Source organism: Pundamilia nyererei, unplaced genomic scaffold (assembly GCF_000239375.1).
Source record: "Pundamilia nyererei isolate P.nyererei 1_Seehausen unplaced genomic scaffold, PunNye1.0 scaffold00084, whole genome shotgun sequence".
In the NCBI taxonomy this organism is placed as follows: Eukaryota; Metazoa; Chordata; class Actinopteri; order Cichliformes; family Cichlidae; genus Pundamilia; species Pundamilia nyererei.
This window is the reverse complement of record NW_005187485.1, coordinates 67,509-79,867: the sequence shown is the minus strand read 5'-3', so window position 1 is coordinate 79,867 and position 12,359 is coordinate 67,509. Positions and strand designations below refer to the sequence as shown.

At 41.1% G+C, this 12,359-nt stretch overlaps 1 protein-coding gene across 2 annotated transcripts in view; it reads right to left on the bottom strand.

Moving 5' to 3' along the window:
- Positions 1 to 12,077, bottom strand: part of kmt2bb (lysine (K)-specific methyltransferase 2Bb) — a 26,860-nt gene extending 14,783 nt beyond the window's left edge. Inside the window, exons 1-18 of one of the 2 annotated variants that reach the window (XM_005738394.1) lie at positions 11,692 to 12,077; positions 10,241 to 10,319; positions 6,504 to 10,079; positions 6,219 to 6,400; positions 5,905 to 6,024; positions 5,534 to 5,720; positions 4,982 to 5,213; positions 4,819 to 4,886; positions 4,497 to 4,742; positions 4,230 to 4,336; positions 3,798 to 3,941; positions 3,148 to 3,261; positions 2,828 to 2,974; positions 2,658 to 2,750; positions 2,462 to 2,579; positions 2,261 to 2,374; positions 1,872 to 2,056; positions 781 to 882 (exon numbers count right to left, since the gene is read on the bottom strand). In XM_005738394.1, the coding sequence (XP_005738451.1) occupies positions 781 to 882; positions 1,872 to 2,056; positions 2,261 to 2,374; positions 2,462 to 2,579; positions 2,658 to 2,750; positions 2,828 to 2,974; positions 3,148 to 3,261; positions 3,798 to 3,941; positions 4,230 to 4,336; positions 4,497 to 4,742; positions 4,819 to 4,886; positions 4,982 to 5,213; positions 5,534 to 5,720; positions 5,905 to 6,024; positions 6,219 to 6,400; positions 6,504 to 10,079; positions 10,241 to 10,319; positions 11,692 to 12,021 (6,144 nt within the window). In that variant the 5' untranslated portion in view covers positions 12,022 to 12,077. The remainder of the gene's footprint in view (positions 1 to 780; positions 883 to 1,871; positions 2,057 to 2,260; positions 2,375 to 2,461; positions 2,580 to 2,657; positions 2,751 to 2,827; positions 2,975 to 3,147; positions 3,262 to 3,797; positions 3,942 to 4,229; positions 4,337 to 4,496; positions 4,743 to 4,818; positions 4,887 to 4,981; positions 5,214 to 5,533; positions 5,721 to 5,904; positions 6,025 to 6,218; positions 6,401 to 6,503; positions 10,080 to 10,240; positions 10,320 to 11,691) is intronic. The other variant, XM_013912246.1, reaches the window with a different exon arrangement.
- Between the last annotated feature and the right edge of the window lie 282 nt (positions 12,078 to 12,359).

Sequence of the window (12,359 nt, the reverse complement as noted above, 5' to 3'; positions counted from 1 at the left end):
CCCCCACCAAGTTTGAAGTTTCCTGTGCTAGTCTGACCATGTGAAACTACACTCAAAGACAGATATAACAATGACTCGAAATACTGAACTATGCACAGCAGCAGGGAAAGACTTAGCGTAAGTTATGTTAACCATGAAGAAATCAGAGTGCGGTGCATCTGCACTGTAAAGAGAAACACAACTAATTTATTCAACCGCCTGAGAATACACCACAAACTCACAAGCTGCTGTTTGAATACATGAAGGCTAAAAAAATGCAATGGTTGCTAATGTGAATCGTCTAGCATCAACTCGCACGTCCAGAAAAATACGCCTGTACAGGGAGTCAGTTCATGTAGCTCACAGGGGTACACTGAAATCACCAGCCAATTGGATTCTATTTGGAAAAAGTTATGTGCAAACCAGATGAGGCGAGTAACGAAGGCTTCATGAAAATGGTCAACATATTAGACAAACACAGGTCGAGCTCGAGCAATTCTTTATCAAAAGTGGCAAAACTTGCACTGTTTTATTTGCATACATCATACAGGTATAAAGAAAGGAGTGAAAAACATAAGGAGAATAAGGAAGACCGATTTTATTTTCACTTATATTTTCGTACATATATGAAAATGTGAAAGCAATGTTCGGTTTACAATTTGCAATAAAAACTGAACGATCATGATCATCATTTTTACTATGATGGTACAGACCTAATGTTTAAATGGAAGCACAATGTTTTATACCAGTTAATCTACTTGAGCTGATTATGTGACATTAAATAAGGGGCTGTGTACTCACCAGTGTAGTATAAAGGCCTTTGTCAAACTTCTTTCCTACAGCTCGGAGGTCACAGGCTGGCTTTCCTTCTATGCCACTGTCAGGGTCGACCGATCTTTCACACTACAACAGAAGTCGAAGAAAATTAAACATCATGCAATTTGAGTGGTTTACTAAAATAAAATAATAATAATACAGTAATCGGAAATATTTTGTTAGCTATATTCAATGATATGTAGCATAAAAACCAACATTTGAGTCATAAAAATTAGAGATGAACCGACTGCAATGTGTGACCAGCCTATACCGATTTTTCCTGGTTATGATTTTTTTTTTTAGGACTTCCATTTGCCGGCTTTTCCAACCAGGATTCTTTTTTTTTTTTTTCTTATTTTAAAAAATCAACTTATTAAACTTCACAATTTATCCCAATATGCAGTAAGTTACAGGAACTTCTCTCACTTTAACAACTGAAAATAAAGTGCTCTACTGCTGTAAAGAGGAACACATACATGAAAACGTGTTTCTGTGCACCCACCTTTAACTGACATATTTCACCTCACCTTTAGCAAACAAAAGCAAGTGCAGCAGATTCATATAACAAAAAAAAACAAACAAAAACGAGTCAGGGACTTGCATCATTTTCCAGTATGTGTAGAACTTCAACAGATAACAGGACATTGATTCTTTTTTCTTTTTCACTTGTCTCCATAGGTTTTCCTGTAACTGCTTTGATCTTTTGCTCATGCCAAGGCTTCTTTAAGCTTTGGTTATCTTTACCACTTTTCTTTTGTTAGCTTCTGTAAAAATGTCCATGTTCAGCTGGATAAGTTTGAGTTAAGCATCTGATTAAGTTTTCGGCAAAAGTTTTCGTAGTGCTTTCCCTTGCAGGTTACTTTACCAAACTTTACTCACAACATGTTAACATATGGCTGTGAGTGGGTGCATGAGTACTTGTGCATGTTGTGCATGCATGAAATGGACCAGCTCATAACGGCACATATATCAGGCTGGTCACCGGTTGGTGTTGAGAACACCGAAAATCATCCGATTCCAGTCCCTGGCAAGTCAATCATTGCATCACTAATAAAAATAGAAGCAAAGTCTCCTACCTGTGAGCAGGTAACAAGGTGCTGGGTGAGGGTGGATGAAAGCAAGCATGCTAGCACCTTCTCCACCCCAGCCCTGAGCTCAATGTAGAGAAGCTCTCTCCAGGCACTGGGTTGGGTCACACTACATGGTCGACATGAATACACTACACTCTCTGGCAGGCTGGACAGGATCTCATACAGCTCATCTGAAATTATTTTACAGGAGAGATATTTTGGATGGAGGCAGAGAAATCCACTCATAATCAAAATTCACAAATGCAATCTAAGAAAAATATTCATGCTCAGCTGACAGTAGCAGATAACATTTAAGTTTGATAATGCTGTTCCAGTATTAAGAAGCTTCAAAACTGTATACCATTAATGTTTACAGAGTCAATAATAAAAATCACCTGTTAGATCCTCACACTTGGCATGAACCCAATGGTTGCAGGTGCCACACTGCATCATTTGACTATCATAGTCATTGTCCTCATAACACTTGAAGCAGATTGGACAGTAGTTACCTAAAAAAAGAGACATTCAGACAAGTTAAAGAAGCTGAAAATTCACCAAATGATAAACTTATTGTTAAGGTTAAACTGTCGCCTCACCCTGGTCATAGAGTTTTGAACAATCTGGACATAGTCCTTTGTCATGGTTCCACTCAGTGTCCCAACTCTTCCCTGGTGTGACGCCACAACTTTTGCACCTAGTGCATGTCATACACACCTGCACAAAATATTACTATGAGAAATCGGCAGGTTGTAGTAAATATCCCTAAAATTGTGTTTTTTTTGAGTAACCTACCCAGGCTTTCCTCTTCTTGTTTTGTTTTGGGTAGTTTGGTCCCAAACAGGAGGCATGATAGCAGTTCTGGCATCGTTCACACTCTAATAAAGGCTGAGGAAGACATGGAAGCAAACAGATTAAGTACATACCAATAAGAAAGCTAAACAAGACAAATAAAATGTTTTAACCTTTGAGAGCCTGTTTTTCCTTCCGCACACATGGCAAAACTTGCAGCGTCTGCAGCACCAGTTTTCTTTGTTCTCCTCCGAGGGGCGCTCCGCTGGCTCAAGGCAAAATTTGTGGAAAGGTTCACAGCACACTTGGCAATACAGCATCTGTAAAATGAGGGTCAGAGGAAAAAAAAAAAAGAACATGTAAATAACAAAAAAGGACACTTTGATATCTGAATCATGTAGTGTTTAATGTTTATCTAAACTTGTTGAAAATACAAGGTGGTAAGCAGGAGACTGAATATTTAAATTAAAATTGAGTAGAAATCATCAGTTACCTCGTGTTGCCCTTTACTGGCACAAAGGAAGCAGACATAGGGTGGCATGGGAGGCGCAGAGGTCAGTATACTTAATCCACTCATATTCCAGACATTCTCCAAAGCACAGTCCTCCTGAAAATGAGACAAAAATTGAAAAAGATAAATACATTTAAAAAAATTAAAGATTTTCACAGTAGTTACCATTACCCTACTCTTTCCATTAATCAATGCCCATATAGATATTTACACTATGTTGTTGATTGAACTGTGGATTAACTTTGTGTATTAAATTTAATGCAAGTTGTAATTTGCATTTTCACACATGTAAAACTTTCATTCATAGATTAAAAAAATAATTCGACAGATCAGAAGGAACAAGACTCTAATGAATGATGTATGGAACGCTGCACATGTGGGAATTTAGATTAACACCGACCCCTGCTGGGCAAAACATTATACTAACGTGAAAACATGAAATGCATTTTAAATTATTACAAGTGTTAGCTGTGTGTACATCTTCTGTGGAGTAAATAATATTTGAGGAAGGCAAATAAGAAACCACGTATGTCTCCAAATACATAACTCTAGTTATTACTTTCCGACAGGGAATACAACTCTGGAATTTAGGAATATATGAAACAAAGACAAAACAAACAAAAAAACCCTACCTTAAAATCAACCCTGATTTTGTGAGTAGGTTTAGAAGATTCGACAGTTCGCTGCTCAAATCCATGGGCCAATGCAGCCAGGACACTGGGAGGAGTCTGCTCCAAAGGACCCTGAGACTGGAGACCCTGAGAGACCACCGCAACCTACAGACATGCATAATAGCTAATTAAACAGCTGATTGCTAAAATTCACTGCATTAAATTAGCAAAAGAAAGGGAATGTAAGAAAATCCTGAGACAGTTTGTGCAGAAAAGTCTGGTTTGTTTGATCAGTAACAGTAACGAGTGTGATGTTAAGCACAGCGTGCCAGAGCTGGACATTTTTTTGTCCTTGTTGGCCAAACATCAATATACTTAATATACAATTGCCACAAATTTCCATTATATAAGTTAAGTACAGTTTAAGCACCAATTAAATCCAGAATTACCCACCTTCTCAGGTTTACGTCGAGCTGACGGCACACGGTGAGAACTGGACTTTCGATGCCTGACCTCATCATCTGATATGTCTCCCAAGAATCCTTCCAGCGACACAAAGTCTTGAGAACATCATGGAAAAAACAATTTACTTTATTACAGGCTTTGTAATCATAATAGTACACAATATCCAAACTTAAATGACTACACAGCTACTTGCTATTCTTAAAAAACAAAAGAAGCAACTAGACTGTGTCAAGCAGTCGCTGAGTATTAATTTACCTTGACTGAAACGGGGTCCGACACCTCTTCTCCTTGCTGGTGAGGCAGAGCTCGAGAGAGCTTTATCATCTAGATCTGAGTCGTAATCCACCAAGTCAAAATAGACACGGGGTTTAACAACACGCTTCGGCTGCTTTCTCAATGATGGACTGTGGCCGTCACTCTGGAGACCAGACGGTGAGTCATTCCCTTCGTCGTTACTTGAATGACCCCCACTGAGAGAGGATCGCCTTCGCTTAGAGGAACCTAAAAGAAAACAGTGGTGACACTGATATGTAAGAACTACTACAACATGAAGTGTGCACAGAAGGGGAAAAATTACCTTTGGGTGCCGTTCTCCCACTTAATCTGCGTGCTTTCCTCTCCTCAATTTGGTCACATCTCTTATACCTTGTAATTAAAATAAAATAAATACAAATTTTTAGAATAAATCAGAATTCACCACATTGTCCTATGTGCCACAAAAACTACCAAACATAACTTACACACAACACTGCCGCTTGGTATTGGGACCACCAAACTTGGGTTTGTCCAGGCAGTTAATGCACTTGCCACAATCATCTTCGTGGTTGCAGCCTTTGCATACGCCACACCTTCTAGATCGGTACCCAAACGGTCCAAGTCCTTTCCGCTTTACAAAATTTGATGGTTTCTTGACCTTGGTGACCTTTGGATCTGACAGCCCAGGACTGTCAGATTCAGATGGAGAACCAACATCTGCAAGAACAAAAATGCAATAAGAATGGGAAAATAATGCACGATTATCTGAACAGCAGCTCTTGTTCTCTTTCCCAAATGCATTCTCAGCTACATCAAACAGCAGCAGTATAGATAAAAATAGTAAAGATGCAATGATGAGGCACTAAATATATAAATGATCAAGGAAAGTCTGGTTACAGTGAATATCAAATAAAAACTAATCAGTTGTACAACTGATTGCTGGAAGTTAGATAGCGTTACTTATGTTTGAGTTAGGAAACAAATTTGTTTATAGGAACTGTTCAGACAAGCAGTGTAATGTCATTGGTCATATCTACCTTTAGTGACCGCTGATGGGGAAATGCCAGATCTTTCATGCAGTGGCAAGGCACTAAGTCTGGGAATATCATCTGGTACCATGGCACGTGGCTGCCCGAGGACCACGGATGCAGCACGGCACACGTGCTTGATACGTGGACCTCCTGCTCTACGGAACTCCTGGCACAGTGGGGAGATGACCTGCGGCTGAGGAAGGAAATAAAAGTGTCAAGAGGCTTTAGTTTACACGGGATGAGCTTCCCCGTTTATATTATTGTTCAATTTCAGCTCAACAAAAGGGTTTTTTTTATCTGCTTGGTACAGCCACAGACAGAAACAAGATTTTTAGTGAGATCAATGCTCGCTCCCCTCGAGCCTATTGATTTCTTACTTGTACTTGAGGCGGTTCTGTCTTGACTGGAACGTCAGAATGAAGCTGCACCCTCTGCTTCCTCCTTTGTCTTTTAGAGGTCATATCTTGAGACCTGGCTCCAACCGGGCCAGATAACAGCTGCAAGGTTAATTTGAAAAGATAAAAAAAAAACAAAAAAAAAAAACACTGATCCACAATGTATCACTCAAAACAACTGTCTTTATATGATGTGTTCTTCCTCTATGACATGTTATTAAGCCAGGTTAAGCTACTAACAAACAGTCAATGTATACAATGAATTGAAAACACGCTTGTGGTGACGGTGACCTTACCCCAGACGACTTAAGCTGTTTCTGCTGGTCAATTTTAATAAGCTGAACCTTGGCTTTCCTGAGGAGATTGAACATTCTTTTATTTGCACCAGTGAGTCGTGCTCTTTGTGGTACTCCCTTCTCCACAGACCCAAGAGAAATGCCCCCACATCTGCCTGAGTTCTGTACTGACTGCAACTCTCCTGTGGAAGCAATACAAGCCATTTTCAGGTCTATGGTATAGTCTTGTTTGCACGATTGTGTAAGTGATGAATCAAAAGTTGCTTAACATTAGTATGGTGTTACCTGAGTGAGGCTGGGCAGTGTCTTTTGCAGCTATATCTTCCACTTGGCCATGTTGCAATGTGAGTGACTTTGGGTTAGTAGTCCTAACACAGACAGAAACTTTTCTCACTACTCCAGGCGTATCTAGGTCTTCGATCTTAAGCTTGGACTTGTCTTTCTCTAAGCTTGTATCCCGTTGCCTAAGACTAATGCTCATGGCTTCATCATCAAGTCCTTCTGCTAAATCAACAGGAGGCTGGAGTGGTTTGCTCGCACCATCGGGCTCTGTTGGGTTTTTGCTTTTAAGTCCCAGTTGTGGCTTCTTCAGCCTCTGATATATCTTGAGGTGAGTCGTTTGCTTAGTGAACTTAGGGCAGCTTTTCTTTTTCTGAACATCAAGGAGGTCAGTAGATAGTTCTGTAGGCTTATCAACTGGTGTCAGTGAAAACAGATCCTCACCTTTGTTTTCTGGAGTTTTGTCCAGTGTATTCACTTCCTTGCCTGCCTTTTCTGGAAGATGACACTTAAAACTTGAGTTCTTTAGAAGAGACCTGTTCTTATCATTTTTGACACTTTTTCTCTCAGAAAACAGGCTATCGGCGAGATCAATACTTTCATCGAGGTCCTGAGCTGAAAACAGATCGACGTCCAGTTGAGCTTCACTCAATATGTCCTCCTCGTCAATAGGCAGGATTGGAGATATTGCTCTGTCTGCCCCATCATCTCGCCTCTTTCCTGGACGTATTTGCAAGCCCAGTTGTAAACCCTTTTTTGGGGAGTTTCTCCGAGGCAGTACAGACATTCCTGCATCATCCATAAACCTCTGCGGGGTCTTGATCACCCGAGAGGATCTGGCACTTACCACAGGCATTATGAAGTGCTTAATGTTTTTTATGAACTTTGACTTACTGCGCTGAGCCTCTGCAACATCTGCCTGCCCCCCATCAACTAATGTGTCTGTTTCCTCCTGCTTCAAACTATCTTTGTCAAGTCCTGTATCTATCAGCTTGGAAATGACTTTAGGTTTTGGTCTCTTAGAGCCAATAAACTGAAGACTTGACTGCTTCTTTTTGTACTTTTTATGTACCCCAATAAGTTTGAAGCTTGGGGATGGTGCGTTAGCTGCCAGTGGGGTAGAACTGTCACCATCTCCCTCTTCAGTTTGTTCACTTTCAGGTAATTTGAGTGGGGCAAATTTTCCATCTTTGCTCCTGTGTCTGTGTTTCTGGCGCTGACCAATCAAGTTTTTACGTTTCTTTTTTCCTTTTTTCTGAGATGCCATTGATGCATTTAGATCACTCGTTTGACATTCCAGTGACAAAGATTGCTGACTTTCAATTGACTGAATGTCCATTTCTTCCTTTACTGATGGCTGTATCTGCTCTTCCTCCACTGACACAGGGTCCTGTTTGGTCTCTGGCGGAGGGCAATCTTTTGTTTCCGGCTGGCTTACCTCTGTTACTAAAGGCTGAGTGTCTTCCTCTTGAACAGGCTCTGTGTTAGTAGTGTCAACTGTAACAGGCTCTGTGTTGACAGCAGTTTCAGTGGAAACGACAGCCTTCTTCCTGGGAAGAGACTTCTTTTTCCCTAGTTTGTTATTCCTACATCTTCTAGGCTTGGAAGGCACAGGCAATGGTTTGGCCTCACTAAACTGTGGTTCGGCCTCATTAATCTGTGGTTCTACCTCATTCTCCACCTTTGGTGGGGAAACGTCACCTGGCAACTGTGAGGGGTCTTCAGCAATATTTGAGGTATCCTTGTCAACAATTTCAGAGGACTTTACAAAGGTCGTTTGCGATGGCTCCTCAGTCAAATCAAGACAAGGGTTTTCGGGAAGAACTTGTGAACTGGAATCTTCAGTTGAAACCTGAGAAGAATCTTCAACATGAACCTGTGGGGCATCTTCATCCTGTACACTTGCTCTAAGCTTTCGTTTTGGAGTGTTCACCGGCTTCTGACTGACAGACTTTGTTGGTGACGAATCAAGGCTTGATGTTCTCCTCCTAAGCCTTCTTGTTGGTGTGACATCAACATCCAGACATGCTGATTTATCCTCATTAGTTTCATTCTGATCTATTAAAACATCCTCTTTCTCCTCTCTTTCCAACATCTTTTCAGCCACAGGGCTGACATGCTGAATTAAAAAAGAAGGCTTTGAACTTTTATGTTTGCCAGGAGAGGAGACCTTTTTAATTTGAAGAGGGGGGACAACTTTCCCACAGTCCGTTTTAGTGATTTCTTGTGGAGATGCTTCAGCCGTGTGTTCCACTGCAACTTCAACTTGTAAAGAGGTCTTTTCATCCAACGGCTCCTCGGCGTTGTTTTGGGAATCTTTCTGATTACTCTCATTTTTCTCAGTGTTTTCACTCTCCTGTGGAACTGTGTCATCAAGTTTGGATTCATCATCAATTCCCTTTAAATTTTCACTGACACTGGTATCACAAAGAGCGGGCTGATCAACCTCACTTACAGCATTAGGTGTTACTGTGAAAGTGTTTTCAGCGCATGGCGTCTGACTTCCTCCCTTTACTAACGTCAAAGTCCAGATAAATTTTCTTCGTTTTTTCTTTCGAGACGTATTCTTCCCCGCGGACTGCGCATTGTATTTAGGGTTTCTGATCTTTATTAACTTTAAGCTTGGGACCCTCGTGTCCTCATTTTTCAAAGGCAAACTGTCACTGGGTTGCACAGCTGAGTTATCAGTCTCTGACAATGACAGACCTTGGTTTTCTGGCACTGTATCGTTTTTATTCAGCCTCCTGCTTTGCCTTCGTCTGTTACTTCCCGCTAATGGTTTGGCCTCTGCTGTCCGCGAAGCTTCTGACTTGGACGCTGCTACAACAGCATCACTTGTACTCAAACTTTCCGCTGCAGGTGCGCTCACCGTGGCTCTTTTAGAGAGTGGGTTTGTGACTCTATTGCTCCTACGAGTCACTAGTTGATTAACTTCAGGACCCTGGCCAGCAGCAGTTTCCTTATGCTTTAATTTCTTTGCATGTGATTTTGGCTCTACAGTCCCGCTCTCTTTTACAGAATCAGGTTGATCAACAGATTCTTTCTCCTTTGATTTTTGGTCACTAACCACAACTTTGGCGCTAGTCTGGCATACAGGCTCTGTTGTTTTTAAAGCAGATCTCCCACGCCTTCTCACAGGTACCGTCCCCCCTCCTTTATCTTCTGTGCCATGCTCATCCTCTTGTGGTTCAGCTTTTAATTTGACATGAGCACTTAAAATCTGGTCACCCTCAATGTCCTTGGTTTTAGGCTCATCCTGATCTCCTTTCATCTTCAACTTCTTTGCAGATTTTTTCTGAGGCTCCTTTACAGTTTTGATTTTCTTTTTGGCCACCAACTTTATAGTAATCCTCGGTGCTGCTGATGAAGCTCTGCTCTTGGTGGGCTGTCGATCCAGGGTGCTTTTTCCTTTCGAACCTTTTTTGCAATCTTTTGCTGGTTTTGCTTCGAGGGACACGTCGTGCATTTGCTCCGAAGACTTTACATCTTTTATCGGGTCAGGTGGTGCAGCTGCCTTCACTGCTGGCGTTTTAAGCGGTAGCTTCTCACTTTGACGTTTCGATTTTGTGTTGGCAGCATCACCTGCAAAACAAAGGTATTAAATGAACACAAAATCATCTGACAAAACTATATAGAAAAAATATATTATATTGCATTTCGTGCTTAATTCATTTCCTAACTTGTGGGTTATTTACAAATAACACCAAATATTTCATGAGATTAAATAACAGCTTGGTCTTTACCTTTGGAAGAATTTTGTTGAGACAATATGGGTCCCTTGGAACCTTTTGTCTCAGCTTCAAATCCTTTGAAATCATCCCCCTTGAAAAATAAAACCGCAATTAACACTTGAAGCCACTTTGCACTTTGCTGGAAACTGTTAAACCATCAGGATAAACAATAACTAAAGTTTTAGGTCCGAGTGCAGAAAAAAAAATCCTTTGCATGCACATGCTTTTAACACGTAACACATTAACAAATCAATATATGTGGATCATAGCATATCTGAACAAGGGCTTTTCTAACAATATAGCAAACAAGTCTGACTTTTTAAAATGAAACTCATCAATAGTACATGACTGTTTTGCTCTTTCTAAGTAAAGGTTGAAACCAACTACTGTCATTCATCATGGGTTGTTATACAGATATCATAACTGCGTTGTGCATTAGTAACAGCAACAACAAAAAAGAAAAAAAAACATGTGGCTGAGTAGGAAAACTTCCTATAATGTTATTACATAATATAGACCGTTTACTACCTAATGCAACAAGATTTAACAACAGGTTTAATATGAATGTCAAATGAGCAGCTAGGAAAAAAAAAACTGCTGGTAAATCTTGCTATAATTACTATTCTCTTTGTACTGTACATCCCCATACCCACAACTGGCATCTTAACTCATAAAACAGCGCCACTCTTACGAGCTGGCATTTTACTTAAACTTTATGAGGTGAGTTTGAACGCTTTCGATTCCAACAAGGTTGCATTTGACTTTGGCATACTTCTGCACCACCATTTAAACCTGACGTGTTTGGTGACATTAGCTAGCGGTTAGCAAACCCAGCCCTCCATAAAGCATTCAACCTAATTTGTGAAAGTTATCTATGTGGTACAAATAAGCTCCGACGTATGTGCGGTTTTATTTAAAGTAACTACTCAGCCCGAGTCTATGCAGCGTGTTAGCAGTTAGCCACTGTGCGGGGTACGAAGGCGCTATCCTTCCCCTTCTTTGTGTTCACTATTAGCTAGCTAGCTGCTACTCTGGCCCTATAACGAGTGGGCCATACATGAAATAACTGAGACTCCTGATCACAAACTCGCGTTCCCGCATAATATGTTTTTTAACAATTAAAACTCTTGCAGTTATGCATGCTATGACCCTTTAAATGTTTAAAATTTCTAGGAGCAAATTAAGCAACAGTGCTGCGGTGACTTGAACAGCTTTGCTGCTTTTGCTGAAGTGCTTATTTTGTGTTACGACTGTTCATTAAATGTAATGGAGAGCTCCACTGTGCTAACACTTAGCATACAGTTTTAGCTTAGCAAGCTTGAAGCTGAAGCTAAAGTTAACGCTAGCCTGAAGGATGTTGACATTTCTCCATGGTACTAAGCAGTCACACTGTTGTGCCTTGCTCTCTTTCTGGTGCATTAACGATCACACAAAATGTGAGAAGATGAAATAAAGATACTAACTCCTGGGTGGGTGTGGGACCTCACCTCTTCACTCCCACTAGAGCTGTATCCAGCCTGGCCAAGGATCTTGTGGCTTTCCTGTATTCCAAGCAAGCGCAAGTGAGACTGGTCTTCGTTTAACGATAGAACCAGGTTTGCGGGCCTTGGCCCTCCGTTAGTCACATCATCAGCTTCTAAGCCCGATCGCCCGAGTTGCCAACGCTTCTCAGAGCGCAAACGACTGCGTGATGACCAAGGCCGACCGGGAAAACGACCTCTGGCCGTAGCGGTTCCACCTTGGCCTCCTACGGCAGCCGCGGTTGCTGATCCGCATCCCGCTGCCGCCATCATTGCTTCAACAACAACACACACCGACGGCTAGCAGCTCGAGGAGAGACAAGAGGGAAGGCGCGAGATGGGAGGGGGGAGCCGCAGTGCTGCACGGGAAATTGAGTTCATTTTCCCACTTAGCGAGGGGAAAGTGACGTGTACATGTGCGGTTGTACGTCAAATTGTTATTTGACACAACTGGCTATGGTTTAAAATTTAAAGGTTGCTTAGCTGTATATACTATTAAAACATAAAAAATAATTAAATCTCAAAAAATGGTCAAATGTTGTGTCTTTTTGCGTTTGAAGACAATTGGGATAATTAAATGGAACCTAACAGCGTTCAAGATCATCTTCAAA